The sequence below is a fragment of the Physeter macrocephalus genome, chromosome 8 (assembly GCF_002837175.3).
Source record: "Physeter macrocephalus isolate SW-GA chromosome 8, ASM283717v5, whole genome shotgun sequence".
In the NCBI taxonomy this organism is placed as follows: domain Eukaryota; kingdom Metazoa; phylum Chordata; class Mammalia; order Artiodactyla; family Physeteridae; genus Physeter; species Physeter macrocephalus.
The window spans coordinates 45,664,709-45,690,069 of NC_041221.1; the positions used below are offsets into that span (position 1 = coordinate 45,664,709).

At 38.8% G+C, this 25,361-nt stretch overlaps 1 protein-coding gene across 1 annotated transcript in view; it reads left to right on the plus strand.

The window, feature by feature from the left end:
• Window positions 1–633: 633 nt before the first annotated feature.
• LOC102993116 (sperm flagellar protein 2) overlaps window positions 634–25,361 on the plus strand; it is a 107,702-nt gene continuing 82,974 nt past the window's right edge. Inside the window, exons 1-9 of the mRNA XM_055086882.1 lie at window positions 634–850; window positions 2,737–2,885; window positions 4,415–4,458; window positions 5,836–5,899; window positions 7,833–7,936; window positions 10,584–10,840; window positions 16,963–17,071; window positions 18,106–18,263; window positions 21,547–21,720. Of these exons, the coding sequence (XP_054942857.1) occupies window positions 634–850; window positions 2,737–2,885; window positions 4,415–4,458; window positions 5,836–5,899; window positions 7,833–7,936; window positions 10,584–10,840; window positions 16,963–17,071; window positions 18,106–18,263; window positions 21,547–21,720 (1,276 nt within the window). The remainder of the gene's footprint in view (window positions 851–2,736; window positions 2,886–4,414; window positions 4,459–5,835; window positions 5,900–7,832; window positions 7,937–10,583; window positions 10,841–16,962; window positions 17,072–18,105; window positions 18,264–21,546; window positions 21,721–25,361) is intronic.

Below are 25,361 nucleotides of genomic sequence, written 5' to 3' on the forward strand. Positions count from 1 at the left end.
CACCTAGAGGGGTGGGATAGGGAGGGTGGGAGGGAGACACAAGAGGGAGGGGATATGGGGATATATGTATATGTATAACTGATTCACTTTGTTATACAGCAGAAACTAACACAACATTGTAAAGCAATTATACTTCAATAAAGATGTTGAAAAAAAGAACAACTGGAAGTCAAATATAGTAAACTGAGAGGACAACATATTGGGCATGAAAATTCTCTTTTATCTATCTTACTTTAAAATATGTAAAACTAAGCTTAGTACTTTCATAGGGTAGCCGAATAACTCTTACTGTCTTTTATCTCTCTACCGATAATATCAATTTAAGTGTCTTAATGCTCAACTTGCATTACAATTTGTTTCAACTCAATATGCCTACTTTCATAAACTGTTAAGTATTTTAGAGGCTTGTTTGTTTTCTTTTTACTTTTATATGGGAAGCTCATTTTTCACTGTCTAATATGAAAGTATTATTCATGTTATTACTCATTTATGTAATGTAATTATTTAAAGTATTGATTCACTTTTGTTTGCTATAATTTGTATTTACTTTCAATTTTCATATTTCCTACATACTTAAATTCCACTTTTAAGAATATTTCTGTTTTGTTTGTTTCATTATTATTTTTGCAGAACATGGTTGGAGAATGGGCCTTACCAGAAGAAATGGTTGATAATTTACCACCCTCCAACAATTGCATATTGGGCCATGTGATTCACAGACTAATTGAAAGTTCTCTTCCTTCTCAAGTTGAATCAACAGTACCTGAGTTACCTTCATTTGTTATAAAAGGATGCGTGTTGGGGAAAACATTTAGTGGAAAAACTACTGCTCTAAAGTCTCTAGAGAAAAGTAAAATTTCTTTTTTGTTTGTGTTTGTTTCCTTTATTGGATTCTATTTACAATGACTGTAGCTGCAAATGGCTATGTCTGTAGAAAACATACATGAGAATCTGCAAATATATTGGGAAATTCTGTCATCAAGAATTTTGTAATAGGGTGATCACATAATTTATTGTCCAAGTCAGACACTTTTAGGAGTAGAGAGTCATAAATTGGGACTGTCCCAGGGAAACCCGGATATATGAGCTTGCTATATAATTATGATGCACAGTATAAAGAGAAATAATGTCTTAAACTTTACTTAAACTTTCATCATAGATTTTACTTTACCAATAGATGAAGTAGGAAAGTAATAACTTGTCACAAATAGAAAAGAAATCATGACTTCCCTGGTGGCACAGTGGTTAAGAATCCGCCTACCAACGCAGGGGACACAGGTTCGAGACCTGGTCCGGGAAGGTCCCACATGCTGTGGAGCAACCAAGCCTATGTGCCACAACTACTGAGCCTGCACTCTAGAGCCTGTGAGCCACAACCACTGAGCCCACGAGCCACAACTACTGAAGTCCACCCACCTAGAGCCCATGCTCTGCAACAAGAGAAGCCACTGCAATGAGAAGCCCGGGAACCGCAAAGAAGCGTAGCCCCTGCTCGCCACAGCTAGAGAAAGCCCACACGCAGCAACGAAGACCCAACACGGCCAGAAATAAATAATTTAATTAATTTTAAAAAAAAGAAAGACAGGAAATCAACTTAAAATTATATATGTTTTAATTCTTCACATTGATTGAGTTCTTTCCCTTTAATAAACTTTTGGCTTTTTATCTAGAAGTTCTTTCAGTTAGAAGTGAAATCATAGCTTTCCATCTATTTAATTAGTTTTTCTTCACTAATACTTACCTTTTACTGTTTTTACTGGAAAACTCAAAATTTTCACTGAGACCAGTCTGTCTTGTAACAGTGCAAGGCAGAGAACAGTAAGTCATTATTGTAGATGTTAAATAGACCTCTTTAAAAGGCAGCCTAACAAAAGATCAATGAGATACCACTCCACACCCTCTAGGATGGGTATAATTTTTAAAAATTGGAAAAAAACTGTTGGTGAGGATATAGAGAAGTCGGAACTCTCATACATTGCTGGTGAGAATGTAAAATGGTGTAGCTACTATGGAAAGTAGTTGGTGATTCCTCATTAAGTTAAATAAAAAATTACCATATGACCCCACCAATTCCACCACTGGTATATACCCAAAAGGACTGAAAAGAGGTGTTCAAAAAAAACCATATGCAGTAATGTTCATAGCAGCACTATTAATAATAGACAAAAGATGGAAACCATCCAAATGTTCATCACCTGCTGAACTGATAACAAGATGTGATATATCCATACAATGGAATATTATTCAGCCATAAAAGGAGTGAAGTACTCTATGTGCTATGGATAGACTTTGAAAACATTATACTAAGTGAAAGAGGTCAAACATAAAAGACCACATATTGTATGATTCCATGGATAAGAAACATCTAGAATAGGCCAATCCATAGACAGAAAGCAAATTCGTTGTTGGGGGCAAGGGTAGGGAGATAGGGAGTGACTGCTTAATGGATACAGGGTTTCCTTTGGGGTAATGAAAATTTTCTGGGAAAAGGTAGTGGTGATGATTGGACAACATGGTAATGACCTAAATATCACCGAATTGCATCTTTTAGAACAGTTAAAATGGTTCATTTTATGTTATGTGAATTTTACCGCCATAGTTAAAAAAGCAGCTTGATCCAAAAAAACATTGCTGGGGCACCCTGAAGAGCGTACTCTAAGGGTGAAGCCAGCACAGAACAATGATGTCAATTTCCTAAATGAAAAGTTATTAATAAAATTGTCTTTTGTATTTTAGGCTTTCCTATTCAGGTACTTTCTATTGACACTCTCGTCCAAGAAGCGATCCAAGCATTTCACAACAATGAGAAGATCAGCGGAGCCCTTCAGAAAGCAGCCGAAGAAAAGGCTCTACCAGTTAGGCAAGAGAGTAGTAAAGAAAGCCAGGCAAGTGAGATTTTAGTTTTCTTTTCTTCACCTTGTACATTAGAGATTTCCAACTGGATGGCATCTAAGAGATCCTCTAGACCAGAGGTTGTCAGACTTTTCTGCAAAGGTCCAGAGGGTAAATATTTTAAGTTTTATGGGCCCAGAAGCAATATCGAGGATATTACATAGGTACTTACATAAAGAGAGAAAATTTCAACCCCCCCTCCACTCCCCACATAACATACACACACATCAGTTTGCCTAGGTGGGCCATCCAGGGTGGTGGGCTTGCTTTGTGCCCAGTTACCATCAGCTGGAGACATTCTCCTGAGGAAAGAGCCACCAGCTGGTAAAGCTGGTAAAGGGGTGGAGGGGCCCAATTGTGAGGGCTTGGAGACGGGTGAGGTATGAGTGCTTTGGACGAGTTCACCACGTCACCCTCTCTCAGAATGGAATTCCACTCCCAAGAGCCTGACAGTGGCCAACAGCAAGTCGCCATCTCGTAGATGCAGCCTGATGCCAGTCCTGGGCAGCGGCCAAGGAGGGTGCTGGAGAGGAGCAGACAGAGGGTGAGGGGGGCGCCCGGCTTGGTCCTCACAATGCTATCCTGTGGAGTGATGCCCAAAGACTGTGTAAAAACAGCCAGCCGATTTTGGTCCAGGGACCATAGTTTGCAGACCTCTGATCTAGACTAGTAGATCTCAGTTTTGAGGGGTGGCTGGTAGGGGAAGGTCTCTTACGGTTTACCTGCATTACCGTTTCCGTCAGTGTTGCATCTTGCTACATTATTACATAAAGATACTAGGGCAGGAATTAGGAGAATGTGCCCCACCCCCCGCCCCCGAGAATCATGGTGTGGTCCAACCTGCTCATTTTAAAGGGAGACAGTAGAGACCCTAAGCATGAGTTGATTTGCTTGGGGTCAGAGGCTTGTTGACGGCTAGGCTGTGGTTGGAATCCCAGATTCTAAATCCAGTACTCTTTTCCCTGCCTTATCCTGTTTCTGAAATTGAATAAATTAGCGAAGAATCTAATCCTGGTCATTTGCCTGAGCTGCAAAATAAACACCATTTAAACGTGATTCTGGAAATAACTGGGAGAGTTTTTCTTCACAGTGGGCTGCCTCTTCTTCTCTGTTGTAGTACTCTGTATTCTAATCAATACAGTGATAGATAATGTACATGTTTTTCCTTTATTTCCCTTTTGGCTATGACTGACACCTCTAAGATTGTTCTTTCTAAGGTGGTTTTCCACAAACTCTACCTCTTTCTCAGCTCCCATTATACTTTCAAAATGACAGTTGCTTTATTTTACATAGAAATTGAAAGACAGATTATAGCATGGGTTACTGTGTGTTTCTCTGAGTTCAATTATCAAATTTGGTTTGCTTCCGGAACTCACTGAGTTCTTCTTAATATCATTAATGTTTTAGATAAAATAGTCTATGTTTTTAAACCCTACTTATAGACATAAAATTAAGAATGTTATTAAAATATGACAATGTTAAAATCTCTCCATGTGTGCTCACATGTGTTTCCTCCCCAAAGGATCTGCAAAATGTATTTTCAGCTGAAGCATTACCAGAAACAGAAGATAAAAGCAGACTTAGTAAGTAAGATATTGAAACAAATCATCCATCATTTTCATGAGAGAGACAGATAGACGAACAGTAAGAGCACACGGATGTAAGCACAAACCAGCTTTCAGGGAAAGAAAGGGGAGATGGGGAGAGAAGCATGGCTGTCTACATGGTCACGTGACAGAGACAGCAAGATAAACCCAGACGTCCCTAACCACTGTCTACAGCTGGGGATAAGAGATGACAATTTCAAAGGAATCTTCTCACACCCCTTCAAGTAGTTGCTCAGTTTTGCTGTGGTTTTGAAAACAGCCAGGCTAAATCATCATCACTCTTCCTGGCTTTGCAGGGAGACAGTAGTTTATGGTTTCTTCTCACCCATGCAGTTGCGGGCAGTACTGCTGTGCTCTCTGCATGCTGCTGCTTTGTTCACTGTGATGAGGAAGGCTGCGGCTCTGTCTCTTCCACCCACCTGAGCAGCGGTTCCTTAGATAAAGCTAAGTTTATTCCCAGCCTTGGGCAAAGCAAATAGAACCAAGCTTCCCAAACCCAAGGAAACGATACCTCCCTTGGGATCTGGGCTTTAATCCTTCAGTTTCTTGGTAGAACCACTGAAGGAAAACAATTTTAAATCTTAAATATATTTTCTATTTGTGCTAGTAAGGCTTTGCCATATTCAATCGTTGCCTCATATTCTAGCATAAAATCGGTTCCTTCTGTGCCATCACCATTCTTGCTATCACCCTTGGACAATGTGCACATTTATTATGAGCAGGCAACTCCACCAGAGCAGTCAAGTTTCCCATCCTTTAAAAGAATATAACCTGTCCCTTGTTTCAGTTATTTGTTTCTTACGAGATAATTTTAATTGATTTTTAAACTATCGTAAGTATATTTTGTGACATATTCTATTACAGAAGTCCAGTAAATTATAAACAGACTCTGAAAACTTATTTTTTCCATGGAATTTAACTAAAAAACCCTCTGACTTCTAGAATTTTCCACTTTCAGAAGTGTTTGTTACCTATAACTTGATAATCCAGGAAAGTAAAAATGTAACAAATTAACATCTTAAGGACTTCTCTTGAGATCTTGGCTTGTTTTCCGAAAAGAGAACCCAAACTATGTTAAAGTATTTCTAACGGTATTGTTCTGAGTGAGCCATACTGGCAGGTAGTAGAAAACACCAAACCACACAGTGGCCAGGACTTAATGTTGTGGAATGAAGGTAAACACCATGCTGTGCTGATGCTTTAACTTCTTTCCTCTGAGTATCTCAGGCATAGCTGAATCCAATAACCCACATGTCCAAAGCCATAGACGGTCAAATGTTAACATGGTTGTTAGCTGTAAATACCGGAGTATGTTCTTACCACTTTTTCTATTGCTAGGTACCAATACTAGAAAAACACCAAAAGCTGAAGAAGTCGTAGCAAGTGATAGTTTCTCTGAAGTAAGTACTATAACATAACTTTGGCTGCTAGTGTATTGAAATGTGTTTTGATTCAAAGCCTTTTCACAGCATTTTCATCTTCAAATGAAATGAAATAGCAATGTGCTCCTCTTTGGTTTAAAACAAATGTGATGGTGAAATTAGCTAAACCTGAATTTACTTGATATTTTTTATATTCTTAATATTCTTTGAATCTAAAGCAGTGGAAATTGCTTTCAGTTTTGCCAGGTAAGAAAGTAAACACATGCTTTTAAAACTTTTAGACTTATGCCAAATTTATATTTATGTATTGTTCTTTACCTCTTAATTTATGACTTTTATTTCCTTTCACAATTTCTTTACCTTTAAAGATTTTTTTCCAGAATGTATCCTTAGACTTACTGTTGACTCTGCAGAATTTTTTATTAATCCCTGAAAAAATGTTTACAACAATCTACAGGCTATTGCTTCTAATGCAAACTAATATTTCTATATATAGTATTGCTTTAGTGTATATTGGAAACATTTGTGATCATCAAATAGAATGGTCAGATTAATCAAGTGGGATTTTATTAAATAAAATGAAAGTAAATAAATAAAAGTATATTTGATTACTTTTATTGTTTGTTTCATCAAGGAAACCAGTTTCATAATATTTTAGATTTCAAAACCGCTTAAAGATAGAAAGAGTTTTGGAAGAATATACAGCAACCTGTAAGTGTGATGACCTATGGGGAGAGAAATGGGTTTAGAGAAAGTGATAAAGGGGGACTTATAATTTTTACTCTGTGTATTTTAAATGTAAATTAGCAGAAAGACTAAGTATATTTTTATGTTTCCATTTATTGAGTTACAAATCCCCCAAATTCCATACTCAATTCAGTTCAAAGGGCATACTTTGTTCCATGCATTGTTGTAAAGGGGGCGTGGCTATGTCAGTGAACAAAAAAGGCAGGGTTCCTGGACTTTATGGAGTTTACATTCTAAAAGATGGAAAGAGATAATAAACCACAAACACACAAATAAATGAATTATATGAACCATTAGATGGTGATGATGCCATCAAAAAAGGAAAAGGAGGGTAAGGAGATCACCTTGGGAGAGTGAGATTTAAGCAGATTGAAAGAATCAGCCACTGGATCTGGGGAACCATTTCAGGCTGCCAGAATAGCTGGACGACAGTCTTGAAGCAGAAAGGTGGTTGGCCAGCGAGGTGGGGGAAGAGAAGGGATGAGGTTAGAGAGATGAGTAGAAAGAGAGAAGAATCAGGCCAGCCAGAGCCTTATAGGCAGTGATGAGGACATTGGGAGTAAAGGAGGAGCCTTTGCAGGGTTTTCAGTAGAGACAGAGTATCATCATTTGACTTATAAAATGCTCACTCTGGTGGCTGACTCTATTTCAGAATAGGCGCTAGGGATGTTCCCGTGGATATGGAGTGGCTTAATTAGACTGGCCTTCCTACAGATAACAATACAAAGGTTGGACAGAATACAGAAGCTAATTATCTGAGGGCCTGAAGCAGGCAGCAAAAAAAAGCAAACAGCAAAAACCAGGCAGAAAATATATGAGATCCGACCACTGACAGAAGAAAACTTCAGTGGGCAAAAGCCAGGCTTATGCGAGTTACCCCAGAGGACGTGCCGCATCTGCGTGCCATGAGTGGTTAGAACTCGAGAAGAAAGCCCTAATCTCTCTGAGTTAAGATATTAGAGAATGAAGTTTGGGGATGCCAGAGCAGCTGATAATTAAAGAGGAAGATCTTGGAAAGGAGGGAGCCAGAGGAGGAGCCCCGAAATCTGCATACACATTTTCCCTAATCGCTTGGCTGGTTCCAACGGTGTGCTAAACGAACAGTGTCTTCACCAGAGAACACGACCATTTAATTTTTTCCCCTCCACATATTTGGAATCTGACTTTTCAATGAGCTGTCCCCTACCGTTGTTTATTTTCCCAGCTCACTGTGCGTGCTCAGCTTGGTGCAAAATCAGAAAAGTTGCTGAAGACAGGAAAGAGCGTATCTGATACGTTGCTAGTCAGCATCCTGGTACATGCTGTTAAGTATGTATCGCACTTTTCTCTTTTATATCGATTTAATATGTTCTTTATCAAATAGAGTTGTACAAAGAATAATAGAGAAATATTTGTATGTTCAGCATCTAATGAATTTGCCTAAGAAAACACAGCAAGATAAAGATAAGTTTTGTGATTTACATGTCTATATTTCACTCCCCCCCGACCCTTTACCAACCTGGACTTCATTCACCCCGATGTGAATTCAGGTTAAGTTCTATCCTGTGTGGGGAATTCAAGGAGAAATTAGATACTTGGAAAAGCCAAGGGATTTGGAGAAGAGAGAGCCTAACTATGTGGTCACGGGCCAGTGTGCTTCCTCATTTTGTGTTTCCGGAGGAGGCAGTGACCCCTGCGACCCAAAGGCTGGGCAGTGCAGGGTAGGAAGGCCATGAGAAAGTAGAGGTTGCACAGGCAAGGACTCACATATATGCATAGCACAGAGATGATGTTACAATAAGGGTAAAGAAAAAATGTAAGTAGGCTGTAATATTGTAATTCCTCCTCTCTAAGGATAGAGGATTCTCCTCAGCCCTCCTTTACAATACAGAAAAGAGAGAAATTAAAAGAAGCCATAGGGGCTCGTTTGATCCGTGTAATAGAGAAATGAGGCTGAACAGGCTGGAAAAAGGAATCAACGAGGCTCCTGTTGCAGGGTGTTGCAGAGCTTCGAGTGAGTGAGGGGTTTGGGGTAGCTCAGCTGCCTGGGGAACGTTAAGACCGAGAGATGTGAGAACAGGAGGTTTTGGAGAAGTTTTGCCAGGCATCTGGAATGGGCTCCCCCTTTAGAGTTTTCTTAAGAGACCTCATTAAAGATTTAAGTTGCCTCTCAGTTGTGATGTATCTTGGACTGATTACTCTTTGAATGCAACCCTGAAGAAACTGGGCCACAGTGATGCCATTCTCAAAGCTGGAAAGGATCTCATTCTAATAGTTGCAACATTTTTCAATACTGGAATAGGCCATGGGAGTCCTTGTTCAAAGAAAATTGTATATGAAAAGCATCAGCTATAAAGCAGATCTTAGCTGTGGTTTCACTGAAGTTGCAGTGTCTATACGCCATCCCCAGAACTCCACTACCCTCCCACCACCACCACCACTACCGTCATCCCCTCTGCCCCTGAGGCACCGTTAGAGACCTGTCATCAGTTTGACATCCTTTCGTCTAGTCCAAATGCGTCCTTTTTCAGTGAGGAAAGGAAGGCACGTGGCAGCTCAGTTAGGCAATCCAGTCACGTATCTGGTTAGTGGCGTAGCCAGAGCCAAAGCCCAGGTCTCCTCACTCCCTGTTGTCTGGTGTCCTCACACTACAGCATGACAAGTGTGGCCCTGACCTTCTTCTCCCTCTGAAGTAGCTCCTGAGACTGGAGGTGGTCCAGAGAAGAGGTCCCTCAGACCTGGTAAAGTGCTCAAGGAATTTCTCTCCTCTAGCTGAGGCCAATGAATCAGCAACTCATTCCGTGCAGAACGCTTACCACACTCTGGACAAATTATAAAAGCAAAATGCAGGCTTTCCTTGCTCTTCATAGCCTAATAGGGGTAATAGAAGCAGTGACCTGAAGGCAGAGTGAGACTGTGGAAAGATCACTGGATTGGGGGTCACTTGCAATTTTATGACTTTGAACAAGTAATAAAACCTCTCTGAACTTTGGTTTTCCCCCTTCTTCCTTGCCACACTGATAGAAGGATCATGTACAGGCACCAAAGCAGACTTCCAAGCCTTTAGAAAGGGATTCTAATTGTTTAAATGAGTTTTAAAAGAGAAAGAAATGAAAGCATAACTTTTTATCCAAAAATCAAAATCTTAATCTTACATAATTGAAGGGTTTTGGAAGAGCAAAGTTGAAGTTTTTTTCCAATTTAAAGGACTAAAATTATTCTCGGAGCACCTATTCTCTATAGAGGATGCTGCACTGAGTACAAAATCCAAAGAAATGACCCATACCCTTTAGCAACTTATAATCTAACTGAGATAAAGAAGATTCACTTGAATTTTTCTGTCAAGAAATATAAGAATTAAAAATTGTGTGGCGAAGTGGATGAGGGTCCAGAGGAGTTCAGCTCAGGCTGTTATGACTCCATGCTGGATTGGGTGGGGTAGGAAGAAATTTCCAGGTTGGCGATGTGAGTATCCACCATATGCTACACTCTGTGCTGGGTTCTTAAAATGTGTCATTTCAGTTCATCCTCACCAACATCTTGTGAGGTGTGTTATGTTATCCCGCTGTATAGATGAGGAAATTGAGGTTTTAAAGAGGAACAGCCTATGAACACAGCTAGGAAGTACAATTTATACTCACATAACAGGGAGGAGATTGGTGTGTTCAAAGTGAATGGTTCAAAATTGTAAGAAAAGAAGTTATAGGGAAGTAAGTTGTGGCCAGTTCATTTTAAATACCATGTTATGGCTTCTAGAATAGATTTGGAGGGCAGCAGGGACCCACAGAAGGAATTTGAGCAAGGGAGCGATTGTGGTACATTAGGAAACCTAATTTTGGCTGTAAAGAAATAAAATTCATGCAGAAGGAGGTTACTGTGAAATTGAAAGAAAGATAAAGGCAAGATTCACTGTGCTATTATTTCTAAAGGAATTGTGTCTCTCAAAATGTTAATGATTTATCCTTTCCTAATTTAGTCAGATACCTATATATAAAGGCTGGGTCCTGGATGGCTTTCCAATGACATTAAACCAAGCGAAGCTTCTGGAGGAAGCACTCACAGGCTGCAACAGAAACCTCATAGAACTGGAGGGAAAGAAATCGCAAATATCCACATTGGCTGTTGACCCTACAACTTCCAGAGAAGTGCCTCTTCCCCCTTCTGCATTTGATTTTGTCATGTTATTAGATATTTCAGATAATTCCTCACTGAATCGCATGAATGACGTCATGGGTAAGCTGGACACCTTTTTAAAAATAGTCTTTTCTATAATTCAGAGCTCTTTATTTTTCTTTGCCTGAAATGGTGAATACTCCCATTTACAATTATAAGTGGGTAATAAAGAATCCATTTCAGGCTTCCAAAGAATTACCTAGTACAGCACAGTTGCCTCCTGGGGCTCCATCAGTGTTCAGCACTGTAGCCCAAGCCTGGAGCTCGTGGAGAATTCCATGCCAACTACAAGCATCTCATTCAACCCTTCCATCAACTTGGCAGCTCCCCTGGCCCAGAGGCTCCCTCCTTCTCGAGGCTTGCATACGTGGAGGAGCTGCTTGTAGCTATCTAGTGCATCTTGGTGTGCCACCCAAATGAAGTTCATGAACCACACTGGTGCTGCAAGCAAGCATCTGGTAACATCCTTCCCTTGGATTGCGTGTTAACTGAGGAGCAGGTATCAGTTGGCTGCCGTCCTTCCACACTGGGGTCAAATAGTCTTGCCAAGATTCATGGTTTATTTAACTACTTTTCATTGTTGAAATGAAAATATTACTTTATTCCACAAATTCAGTGGTTATGGGTAAAAGCACGTGGCACACTCCTGGCACGTGGATGCATTCACCAACCCACAGGCTCTCTGAATCCCTTCTTTAGAGTTTTTATGGGGGTTCCATTATGTAGGCATGACTGACTAAATCACTGAGCGTTGGTGATCAGTCTCTAGTCCCTTCCCCTCCTTAGAGATCAGGGGGTAGGACTGAAAGTTCTAGCCCTCGAGTCACTTGGTTTCTCAGGCAACAGGGTCCTGCCATCCAAGAGTCACCTCTTTGGCATAAACTCAGATAAAGTTGAAAGGGGCATATTATGAATTAAAAAAATGCTCCTTTTACCTCTATCACTCAGGAAATTACAAGGGTTTTCATAGCTCTGTGTCAGGAGCCAAAGTCCAAATATATATTTCTTATTATATCACAATATCACAGGTATTAAATGAGATAAATGTTAAACATTTAGGATAGAATCTGGTACATGATACTAGGCACATAGTATATCCACTAGGAAAAATAGTGGAAGACTTTGAAATGAACAAAACATTACTGGATACCCTTTCAAGAGAAGGTTGAGTATTGTCTTTTGGACCCTGAGGAGTGTCTGGTTTCAGAGGGGTCTATGCCTTTCATTGGCTTTGACTCAGCTCTTCTGTAACTATAAATTGTAGGAGACTAATAGTAATTCAAATGATTCTGGTTCATGGACATGCAAATGAATTTGATTTAATTAAGATAAAATTAATTTCTATACTTTGAAAAGATGATTCCAAATATTACACTGCTGTATACATAGTAACCAGTCTTTCATCTGTTACCATCTATTTCAGCATTCCTGACTACCTGTAAATGGGTCTGTTATTCAGATTGTCATTTGTACTAGTTGTAACATCACATCTTACTGGTTCCCTCATTGCTTGAAAAATTAGATGATGTCATTTTACATTTGTTTGAGTGTCTTGATTTTACCTTTTTAAAAAACTGCCCTTTGGGCTTCCCTGATGGCGCAGTGGTTGAGAGTCCACCTGCCGATTCAGGGGACACGGGTTCATGCCCCGCTCCGGGAGGATCCCGCGTGCCGCAGAGCGGCTGGGCCCGTGGGCCATGGCCGCTGAGCCTGCGCATCCGGAGTCTGTGCTCCGCGACGGGAGAGGCCACAACATTGAGAGGCCTGCGTACCGCAAAAAAACAAAACAAAACAAAAAGATGCCCTTTAACAAATGGTAACATCATTCTTTCATTATTGCTGTTACTACTAACACAATGACATTCGGAGCTAGGAGAGACTTAGGGGATCATCTATTCCAGTGCCTTTATTTATAGGTGGAAATTTAAAGCATGAGCACTTGACTCGTCCAAGGTCACACTCTTCCTTATTTTGAGTTTGTTTAATTTTGAGATCTTCCTTTCATTGGTTACTTAAATAAAATGACAAAGCCATTAGATATGACTTCAGCTGTTGAGCCCAGTAGTTTAAACTGGATGCTGTCCATCAGATCTCAAAAGGGAGAATTTACTTCTCTCCATACAAGGGAGCTATGCTGACAGTAGTGATGATTCTGCTTGTTCAGCCAAATTCTCATCCCTGTTCAGGATCATCTGACGGCTGGCAAAGAATACTGCCAATCCATGGCCATCTACTGACAGAATAAGGCCCTGAACTCAAATCAGTCTGACTTGCTTTCAAGATATGATGAGTTATTGAGTACACACAAAGACCTGTGGGTGAGATGGTCCCTGAAAGCTGATTATAATCCTACAAGGGCCTTAGAAGTTTTGCCTACCCTCTTGAGGATCCCTAGGAAGCATTTGTTGTGTGTTTCAAAAAATAGAAGGAAACCAATTGGCACAAATTTTTCAAGAAATCTACTCAATCCAGTTTGAGTTCTTTCAATTCCCTATCAAAATTACATGTCAAATGGTTCTGGAAAATTTATCAAAGCTGATGTTAGCATCTAACTAGTTTAATTTCTTAATTCTAGACCACTTACTTATAACTAGGCTCAGAAATGCCCTTTATTCACTAGGACAGGGAGAATTTTTTTTGTCAAGTTTTTTGTACATATACACATAAATAATCTTATTTATCTACCCTCAGAATTTAGTGTTAAAGCACTATTAATTTTTTTATTTTTATATGTATTTCTAATCATATATATTCTAGGTCTGAAGTGAACTGAGCCAACTACTAGATTAGGTTCTTCTAAATCACAAAAACTAGTATGAAATCATTGAGTTTATAGTTCTTACTTGTTTTGGTCAGAATTGAGTAGGCTAAATATGTCCACAACTTTGAAAATCTATCTGCAGCTTTTATGTTCAAGTATTTTAAGCTAAGATAAAGTGTGATTCTTACATATCTTAAGATTTTTCTTTTTTAGAATATAAGATTGGAATGGCCATTGAAAGATCACTTTGCCAATTTGCTCTCCTCATCTTAAGCAAGACCCCACCTGAACTCTTTTGGACAGAGGAAATTCTATCCTTCAAAAATATCTTGTTCATTCACATATTCACTTATTGTTTATTGCATGCTTGCTAAATGCCAGACACTGTGATTGGCACTGGTGATTCTGTAATAAAGAAGAAATGGATCCTGCCTTCAAAGAATTCAGTGGAAATTGTAGCTAAGGCACCAAGGAGTTATAGTATTGAGTTGTACTTCCAACATGGCAGCCAATAGCCACAGGTGGTTATTTAAATCATTTAAAATTAATAAATTAAAAATTCAGTTCCTCAGTCACACTGACCACATTTCATATACATATGTGACTAGCGGCTACCATACTGGACAGCACTGATGCAGAACATTTTCATCATCTCAGAAAGATCTGTCTTATCAAATAACACTGTTATAGAGTGATGGAAGCTAAAAGGGTGCCACTAGTAAATATTTACCTAACATTTATAACATGCCAGGAACTGACAGTACAGAAATGAAGGGCAAGTCCCTGTCCTCAAGTCGTTGACAATGTAGTGGGAGAAGAAACACAAGTAAGCTGATTATTATAATATAGTCACTTATATACTATACTAGGTGAGCCCAGCATGGGAAGAGATTTACCAGACCAAGACAGGGAATCGGCAAGCAGGGTCCATCTAGAGAACAGCAAGATTATCATTAGGGCTGAGAGGCAGCAGGGTGTGGAAGAGTGACAGAAATGAGCCTGGAGGGTAGGCAGGGGCCAGCTGAAAAGTTCTGCCCCAAGTTAAAGTGTTTGAACTTTATCCTGAAGCCATGTGAGGTCACTGAATTCTATTACAGCTGAGATTTAATGCAATTCAACATGCTTTTCGTAATGGTCATTCTAGCTGCAGTGTGGAGGATGCATTGGAAGGGGAGTGAGACTGGAAGCAATGAAATGAGTTATAAAACTATCACCATCTGAAAAGCAACAAAGGCATTAAGACAGCTAGAGAGGCAAGGTGAAAAGAGTCAGCTTCAGGTGCTATTTAGGGGGAAGCTATAGAACTTTACTGATCAGTTGGGATGGGGGCATTCATTTTGTTGTGAATTTAGTGCAGGGAGAACAGGGTGACTTCAAGTTTCTGACTGGCACAGTTTTTTGAATTATAATACCATTCACTTAGGCAATATGGAAAGAAACACAAGAGTTTCTTTAGGGACATGTTGAAGTACCTGGTACCTATGGGACTTTTAAGCTAAGATGTTCAGAGGGCAGTTCTATAAATGGGTCTCGATGTCAGGAGGGAAGTGTGTACTAAAGTTAAGGGCTTGAAGGTAAGACAAATCATCTAGGAAGAAAAGTGTGTTTTAAAAAATACCCAGGATGACAGCCAAGACAGCCAATGGGGAGAGCAAAGGAAGAAGTGTTTAGAAGCAGCAGCTAGAGAGAAAGGAAGAAATCGAGGGAGAGTAATATCATATAAGCCAAAGGAGGACAGATTTTCAAAATAAAGGTATTATTCTCTCCTCCTCCCAGACCAGTGGGCTGGGGTCCTGAGGCCTGGGCTGGGGTGTGGGAGCCCAGTCACCAGCATTGCCTGCAGCATGGCCCTGCAATGCTTGGGGTCCGTGGGGATGCCTGAAGAATGTCATCACAAGGAAGCAGCCTGCATGCAGCCAAAGCCAAGCGGGCTCAAAGACTGAACATCAGTCCTGCCAGGGCTGGGCAGAGAGGAGTGGCCCAGACTCAAAGCCAACTGGTAGGAGACCAGGAGACCTAAGGAGAAGGTTCAGCCAGTGTGGGAGCATAAGCTTTTGTGAGAAGGGAAGAGTAGGTGGCTGCCTGGATTTTTAGCCAGTGCCTTGGGCCATTGGTCAGCCTGAGAGGGAACAGCAGTGTTCATAATATGGGGAGAGGTACTGAGAGGCTTTGAGTGCAGGCTCTGGATAGATAACTTTTGTCACTTATAGTGACTGAAAAGAAATATGAGGGGGCTTCTAGGGCTGATAATGTTTGTTTCTTGATCTGGGTGCTGTTTTCAGTTTGGGAAGTCATAGAGCTGGATAATCATGTATGCATTCTTTTTGGCAGGTATAGTTCAAGAAATAGTTTACAAATTAAAAAGAAGTTCAGAGCTTGGAATTAGATTGACTGGAATCAAATCCTTTCTCTGTCATTTATGAACTATGCCATTTGGGACAATTTTAGAATCACAATCCTACTTCACAAGTTTTGTTGTGAATATAAAATAATGTAATACAGTCTTCCCTCAGCATTCATAGGGGATTAATTCCAGAACCCCCTCGGATACCAAAATCCAAGGATGCTCAAGTCCCTTATATAAAATGGTGTGATATTTGCATTGAACCTATGCATATCCTCCCATATACCTTAAGTCATCTCTAGATTACTTATAATACTTAATTTCCTCTTTTTCTATCATGAATGTAAAGGGAGAACAATTGATTGCTATATCCTGTGAAGGTCCTTCATTTTCTTGAACACTATTAATTCGCTCTTCAATGTTCTCTTGCATTGACTGAGTAATCTAATTCCTTTTAATCTAGTTCAAGGCTTTTTTTCCTCTTTATGATTTTCCATTTATTCTGAATTCATGAGTATTCTGGACTTTGTAGCTTAATCCTGAATAGGACTCAATCAGAGAAGTTGAGATCGTTTTTGGTTTTGGTCTCTTGTCGTATATTCCTTTATGTCTCTTCTAGAAAAATCACAAAGTTTAGAAAGAAAGATAAATCACTTTATTGTACTGTAATATAATAGCCACAAATAAGTTGCATATTTGACTTTATGGCCACGCTGCTATTTCATTCTTAGCTTTTACAGCATGGTGTTGATTTTCTAATTGTTTCCTAATTTGTTATTCATGACAAACCATCATTTTTTATTCTCATCTCTTCATGGTCAGTCCCAAGACGCTCTGCCTTAAAACTACAGCTCCTCTTTAATGTTACATTTTACCTCCTTTTCCCCAATTTCCAAGGGAAATTTGAATTCTGATCCCAAAACTATACTTTTTCAACATTTTGTTAAACATTTTAATTAATATTGGACCAAAGGCAGGACCATGTCTATTTGACTTTCTTGTATCAGTACCTTTTAGCAGTGCTACTGCAACTTTGACTGCTTTGCAAATTGTCTAATTAAGTAATTTCCATAACAGCTGAAGCATTTTCAAGTGAAACTCCTCATGAAGACATCAATCAACGTGTAGCTGCTAAAAACCAAGATGTGGATGAAGACCAGAATTTAAGAGATCAAATACAGCATAGGTTAGTTTAAAACTCAATGTCTTGCTTCTTGTTTCTTACCCTTTGAACAGACTGACAACTAGTCACTTCGGAATCATCAGATCTAGGAAAAAAATGTATTTCTTAGCACTCAGTCTTTTACAGGTAAAACAAAACTAAGTAGCTTTGATGTTGAGTGAAATATTTATGTGTTAGCTTTTATATTCAGAGCACAAGTCATCATAGCCTGGGAAGAAAAGAATTAAATCAGGCAACATTTCCCTTTATGGCTACATGAACTTACAAGTTCATTATATGGAATCCTATTTCAGCCCTCATTCAGCAAATGCCAATGAAGATCATGGAATGTCAAAGAGCTAGGCATCAGACTATAGAGTGTAATTCTAAAACTACTTCTGTGTTACTAAAATGAAGTTATGCTTAAAAAAACCTTCTTTCAATCGTATTCAATTTACTCATTGGAAAAAAAATTAGACAAAATTAGAAATTTTTTTGAAACCTGGAGAACTCTAAAAATATGAAGTGAACCAGGGAAGAGGAATTTGAGCTACATTAGCGTGTCTACTCTTGGAAGACAAGACTGTTTCAAAAATCATTCCAAGAGTATATTTGAGTAAAGCAAATAAGTCAGAACCATCTATACTTACTCAAAGGTCTCTTTAACTTCTCGAAGAAAAAGTAGATGACCTATGTGGCCCAGGCTGTAGCTACCACCAGAAGGGTGTTCAGAGTTTAGTCTGCTATGAGTATAGGTGATGTTTCCTTAGATCTTCACTTAGAGACATGAACCCACACTAAAGTTTTCCTGAAATGACAGAATTGCCAAATCTTCTTTTACTCATTCATATACCTCAAAATATATGGCTAGATGGCATTAAATGATTTCTTCTTTAAAGTGGATAGTATTTCATTGCCTGTAGATTTCTTAAAGTTGCTTTTTCAGATTTTTTTGGGGCAGCTTATTTTTTCATTACATACATCAGATAAATCATGCTTAATGTTACTCTAACATTTCAGTCAATATGTTATATTCATATAACATTTGGGTTTTGCAGAATTGTCGGCTTCTTGGACAACTGGCCTTTATTGGAGCAATGGTTTACAGAGCCAGAAAACATTTTGATAAAAATTAATGCCGACATAGATAAACAGTCTTTGTGCCAAAAAGTAAAGGAAATGTTTATGACTGAAATAATGAAAAAAGAGAATAAAGGTAATTACAGTTCTTTATAATTTTGAGCTTACATAACGAAAATGTGTGGTTTTAATGAATTTAGGAGGAAGTGAAAATGCAATTGCAAATTTCTGTCTTCTCTTTGGATCATACCATCTATAAGTATCTTCTACCTCTGATTTTAGCTTTCCACTGCAAATGTTTCTAAATAAAAGATTTTTCTCTCTTCATTTTAATTTAATTTAATCAAAAGAGGTCATCTTACTGAAAGGTTGTTTTCAGGTGAAAAAAATAGCAGAATTAAAATTAAGGATGTTATAGAGAAGGGTAAAGATTTCAATCTGTTGACCTCAGCATTATAAGGAAACAATGAGTGAATTATCCTTTTAGGATGAAAACACTAGGCAGATTATTCCCCCCAAATCTTCCTGTGTTGGTATGAATTTACTGACTATTAACTACTTATTTATAAGCCTGCTCCTGGGTGCAGCTCACTTACATTAAACCATCCTGACCTCCTTCCTCCTTCATTCAACCAATAATAATTGCCCATTAACTTTTCATAGTATTATTGGAATTTGTTATTGAAAGGAATTTTAGGCTCATACACTGCCAATGCCAGACTTCAATGGACATTTTACCTTTGAGAAATGAATTCAGAAATAAATCTTTCCCTTTTGTTTACAATCACCCCTGACTATATTGACAACTGCAGTTTCTTGGTATAACAAAAAATGGTCAAAATTAATAATATCACAAGGATTCTAAAACTGCCTTGGTAGCATGCTGTCTCCCATCCCTAGATTTATGACCTAACTACTATAATGTATCGGTGAACTGACACCAAAATAGTGCATAGGTATAAGCCACAGTCACCTTGGGGACCCAGGAGCTCACACTTAGAAAGACAAGCATCCACATCGAAATGGATGTCTGCTCCCCAAAAACACCCATGTGAAGCTTTCAGACAAAACAAAAATCAACCCATATATTATATAAGAGGCTTAACATGTTATTTAACACTCAGAAATTAGGCTGAGAGGAGGGAGGAAACCTCTAGGGTCTTGATTGGGAGGCAAAAGCAAACTGATTCTAGGCTGTAGCTTCAAACATCTACCAATTAGAATCAGTGTTTTTGCCAGCTATCAGACTCGCTTCAACATTTTCCTAAAGATTTTACATTCTGATCACTTATTACATTAACAGACTCTACTGCCACTTATTTAAGATTTACATTCCAATTAGTTAATTATTTTTAATAAATATTTTGTCATTAAAATAATAAACATTTACCTAGCCCAGTGCTCTGTATTAAACATCCTGATTAAGCTAAAAACAAAAAATAAAAGGATACGGTACTTCTATAAATATTCTGCTGTTTAAAAATGATCATAATATACTGTTAAGTAGGGAAAATCAGGTTATATTTAAATTGTCCCTTTTTTGTTTTTAAAAGTATGTCTATTATTAAATATATAGGCACAGAAAAGAGTCTGACAAGATATGCTAAGAAAAAACAAAATTCAACCCAGTAAATTCAAAGCTCTAACTGGCTTTGTTCAGCTATTCCTGAACTGGGCAGCATCCCCTCTAACAACTAGAAGGGTGCTCTGTGGAACAGTACAAATGTAAGGCTTTTTTAGATAGGAGGGTGGGGCAGGGAAGTCATTAGCAAAAGGGGAAAAAAAAAAAAAAGGGTTATTTTTGGGCCAGGACATCTTTTTGGAGGAAGGGAACTGCAGGGGTCTTTACCATGAAGATTGCCTCTTCTTCTTTGCGGGGGGTGGGGATATATAGAGAGGACCCACATGACAGATTACCTCATTGGTGCTGACCAGAAAATTCCAAGCTGGTTGATTAAAATTACATTTCTGAAGAAGGTAGAAACTGCAACTGAGGCAGGTAGTAAGTCTAGGTTTGGTATCATGGGCTTTATTTAGCACAAGTGATGCCATTTGGGCCCTGTGATTTTCTCTTTAGCCGTACAATCCTTGATGAGGGAGAAGGAGGACAAAGAGACAACAGGAAATTTCTCTTTCTGCTTATTTGTCTAAATTGTTGGAATTTTTTAAGCAATAATTATATATCACTTTTATAATCAGAAAAAAAATTCCGGTTTGAAAAAGAAAATCTAATAGAATGAAGCCTCCTTGCCTTGCTGAATTGAAAAGAATAATCTGAGGGCAAAGGGAGTATAGATAAAAAAGCCATACATGGGTGGAGTTATTCACTGCCCCTGCGGCAGGGGTAAAGTTGCGGCCTTTTCCAGGGTGGAGGGCTGGGAAGTCAGGGAGGGTGGGGAGGCCATGCTGGGAAAGGTGAGCCTGAATCCCGAAAGGCAAAGGGCCATAACAACGATAGGAGCCTAGACATTCAGGAGCCAGCCCTGCTCCGCCCCTCAAGCCCCTCGGGCTGACTGTCTGCTCTGCCTGGAGCACACATTCCCTGAACCTGTTCAAGTCTTTGCTCAGATGCCACCTTCTCCGCGGGTCTACCCTGAAAAGCACTCTGGTTAAATAAACTTTAAGAGCTGCCCCACAGCACTCCTGACCCCCTTTACTCTGTTCTATTTAGCTTCACAAGACAATGATTTTTCTCTTTTGCTTTACTTTTGTATCTCTGGCAACCACAACTGTGCCTAGCATTGTTCGTATTATTATTATTATTATTACTGACAGTACTAGTGTAGTTTTACCTTATTGTTATAACCCTTCCTTTTCTTCGCGGCACAACTCAGATTCAATAAGTAGTTGCTGCATGAAAGAATGAAATGCTAAGACTTAGTTGTGTACTGAGCACCATTCTAAATGCTTCATATGTATTTACCCCTAGATGTCGGTGCCGCGCATTTCTTTTCCCTTCCGTGTCCTCACGACCCTCACCTCTTCTGTCACATCGCTCTTCACCTTCTCTTTGTGCTTTTTCACCTTGTTTTTCCCATGGAAATTTTGACGTATTTTTTTTTATTTTTGTATCGCAACACACCAGCTACTTCTAGATTGTTGGTTTTACACATAGCACAACAAGCCTTCCCACCTGATACACACCCACACCCCCACACCCACACCACCCCCCCCCCCCCCCACACACACACACACATCATCCCCATCAGAGACAGGGGAAACGGTATTTCTAACCAGGCAGAGAAGACTTCAAATCTTAGTTTTAAGGACCGAATGATTTAAAGGAGAGCCCTAAAACATGAATTTCGCCGTAATTCAGTAAGAGCAGTTTTATATTAATTTAGGTTTATCTTAGTTCAAGTGAAATAGTAGGTGTCTGGAGCCGCTAATAAAGGTCCATTCTTATCATCCTTTTGAAGTGAAAAAGAAATTAGAAGAAAAGGAAGCTGAGGAAAAAGAAGAAGTTTCCCCAACTGAGGCTACATCACCTCTCCCTCCTCCCCCTCCTCCTCCTGAACCAGAAAAAGAGAAGGAAGTCCACCCTCAGCGTGAGCGTTCCAAAACTCCTGCTGCAAAAGGAAAACCAGCATCAGGTGATTGACAGAACTATTTCTAATCCTGTTTGCCAGTTTCTCATTTTCCTTTTAGAAAAGAATTATAAATTATAGTACCAGTCCATTTATCTAGATTCAGGCTTTGAGCAACTTCAGTCATATGAAAGCAAGCTGTCTACTCAGATGAAGAGGAAAAGCAGTAGTCACTGAGAGCACGGTTATCACAAAGCGGAGGTACTTTACTGTGTGGGAAGGAATGTGGAGTCCTCACACCCAGATCTACTGATTAGAATAAGACCACAGATGAGAGAAGGGAAGGCGCAGAGAATAACCAGAAGAAGCTTAGAGCAGATCAAGAGGACAGACGTCTATTTGCAGAGTGATAGAGTTGTGTTTATGTAAAAAGCGAGACCATCTTCAGAACATGAGAGTTAGCACAACCTGTTGTCCACAGGAATAAGGAAACATACCAACAGCATTCTTTAGAGACTAAAATTTATATGTAACTGTCACTCTTCAGTGCTACGTGATTATAAAAGGCTAGAAACAAGCACCTGACATCTCAGTAAACTTGTATATTTATAATATATAACATACATGAATAGAATGTGTATAGAGAATATTTTTTAGCTTAAGTTCTTTCTAGATCCTTAACCACTAAGGACCCTTAAGTTAAGTGGTAGACAATATAATGACAGAAATAAAATCCTCAATTGTTGAAATGTGTGATATTGGGAGAATGCCAGGATCAGTTTGGTGCTGTGTGTATGAAACAAATGTGGCTCTAGTGGCTGGTTTTAGCTTTGTAAGTAGCTGGCTGTGCAGTTACACAAGTCTACCTAGGTATTCTTGATATTGTGTCATGATTGCATTTCTAAACTCCATAATATTTCTACTTCATGGAGATTTGAGATGGGTCTGATTTTTTTAATTAACTTTATTTATATTAAACAAATACATTTGAAAACTTTAATAACATATATTATGGTCTATTAAAGACCATGTACTACAATAAAATGGGGCTTAACTAAAGGCAGAAAACGCAAATTCCAAAAAAAAATATTTTATCATATGAAACAATAAAGCACAAAGCAATTAATTAACCATACATACTTTCCCCATTAGAAAACCAAAGCAGTGGTCTGAAGGACAAATGGAAACCTTAAAAATGCTGTTTAGACAGGGAAGACAGTTTCCACAGAGGCTCACGGGAGCCTGGAGTTACCCATCTAGGCCTTTAACCTATGGCCGTGGCCTCCCCTCCCTTTCCTCCCCTCGGCCTCACAGTCAGGAGTATCTGTGGATTGGAGCCATTCTCTGAAACCCATCTTTAGCATTTCTGGTTACAACACGGTTCAGTCTTTAAATTTCTTAAGTTTGCTCGTGAAATTAAATAAAATTGTATACTTGAATACTGTGCATTGGAGGAATAATAAAGCTATTGTTGCTTCAAAGAGTGGTTGTATCTGTCTCTTTTTTCCACCAAGGGCAGGGTTAGTGCCTGACCTTTAATAATGTATAGGAGAATTAATCCCCAGGGACCCAATTACTGCCTTCTAACTGCAACGCATCATTGCAAGGAGATCTCAGTGCTAGTAGACGTTGATGAGGCAATAGCACAGGCTGCGCTGCCCTTACAGCTCAGGGAAGCTGGGATAAATGGTTTTAGGAAGGGAAGTTCCCAGGTTTGTTTATTTTTATATAAATAACTTACAGTTTTTTTCAAAAGAACATACTTGCAGAACTAAAAGCCTAAGGCTTCTGAACAAGCCCAAAGAAAACGTCCAATTACAATCTCCTTTAAAAGTTGAGAAGAAAAGAGAAATTTTTTACAAAAAAAAAAAAAAGTGTGGAAATAGGGTAAGAAGGAAGCATAGTACACTGAGTACTAATAGTCATTTTGTCCAAATATAGTTCTACATTGTATATAGATCTGTTGACCTGAAACAAATAGACTACCAGATATTTCTCCAGCAAAGATGGGTTTATTCAGAATTAGCAGGAAATTATAATTCGGGGTCTGCAACCATGGCAAGCCATGTGCAAGTCTCCGCATGACAAGGGAAGGAGAATGCTTCTATAGAGGGGAAAAGGAAGTTGGGAGGGCCATAGTACTTGATGGATTTTCATTGGCTGAATCCTTGCCAGGAAAGAAGAGGAGTCTTCCTTCCTCCTGTTGGGCAATGCTGTCCTCTTAGGGCGTGAGAGCTCCCCCTTCTGGTTTCCTGACTCTATTTATTTGTGCTTTCTGTCTATTAATTGTTTACAGTTCTGTATTTTATATCTGCTTCAAATGCACTTGAGATTAAATTTGAAAAACTTCAGTTATGTCCCATTAAAGGGTTTATTATCAAGTCTACCACCAAATGTCAGAATTTAATTTAAAACTAAAGTTCTGAGTGTGACAAAGTATGGTAGTGCTTGCTATCCATGCTGCTAGGAATATATTTTGCAATTTCAGAATACGTTATGGAAATAATTTTTAAAAATAGGCAGAGTGCATGCTATCCCCAGCAGGAATTAGACTTGCTCACAATACTTTATAAGTTCAACATCTTAGGTGTCTCTATTTTTACCTTCTTTGCTGTTGCCTTTTGCTAAAGTTTAGAGCTAAATGGTTGGTTACCCAGAGTATTGTTATTAAAGGAACTAAGAGCTTTTCTGGACTTTTTTTATTAAGCTTATTTCTAAGAAAAAAAAAAAAAGCAACTAACTCAAATGTTTGGATTTATTTATTTATTTATGAATGAGTTTGGTGTTCAAATATTTGGATGTTTAAAAGTCCTTTTATGGAGGTTAACAAAGTTTCAAGGTTAATTCTTTCCTTCACTTGTCTTATTTCTATGGAATCTTGGTTTTTGGAGCTGAGATGTTTAAATGTAAGTGATATGAGTTATGCATTTACACATTCTTATAACTAACACTTCTAAATACAAAGAATAGGTCAGATGATCTCTCCATCACAAGCATTTAAATTGTCCCATATGTGCATTCTTCCAATGAAGGAAAAAAAAACAACTATAGCCCAGGGCAAAGGGAGGAAGACGACTGAACTTGTTTGGTAAATTATGTGGGATGTAGTGATTTTTTCAAAGAACTAATTATTATTTGGGACATCTTATTGACCTCCAGTTCATCAGTTTCCCATTTTCCCCTTTCCAATATATTTTTGAATTAGATTCCGGGAACCCAGCGTATATATTCCCAAACCATCCTTTGCATTACAAATTACAGTCAATGCTCAGTGGAATGTAGAAGTCACAAGGCAACCAAGTGTGGGGTCAAAAGAAGTTCAAGGATGCTCCATAGCAAAGCAGTGTGGTTATTTAACTCTTCTTCAAGGTGTTTTGGCATCATTCTTATCACAGACCCAGTTGTCTTATTGTATTGGGATCATTCCAGTGAACTATATCCAAATAGAGCCATCTGCTTCAAATGGACTTGTGACTAACTTTTAAAATTCTGCAGCTATGCTGCATTAAAGAGTTTACAATCAAATTCACTACCAAATGTTGATATTAAGCTTAGGACTCAATTTCTCAATGTCACAAAATAGAATAGTACTATCAGGGTTGTCATTCAAGAAATTTCAATCCACAGTCTGTCTTCAGGTTAATTTTAACTCACAGTAAAGGCCTAAGCCATTTTAGGCAGGTCACAAATATAACTGTTTTTGAGAA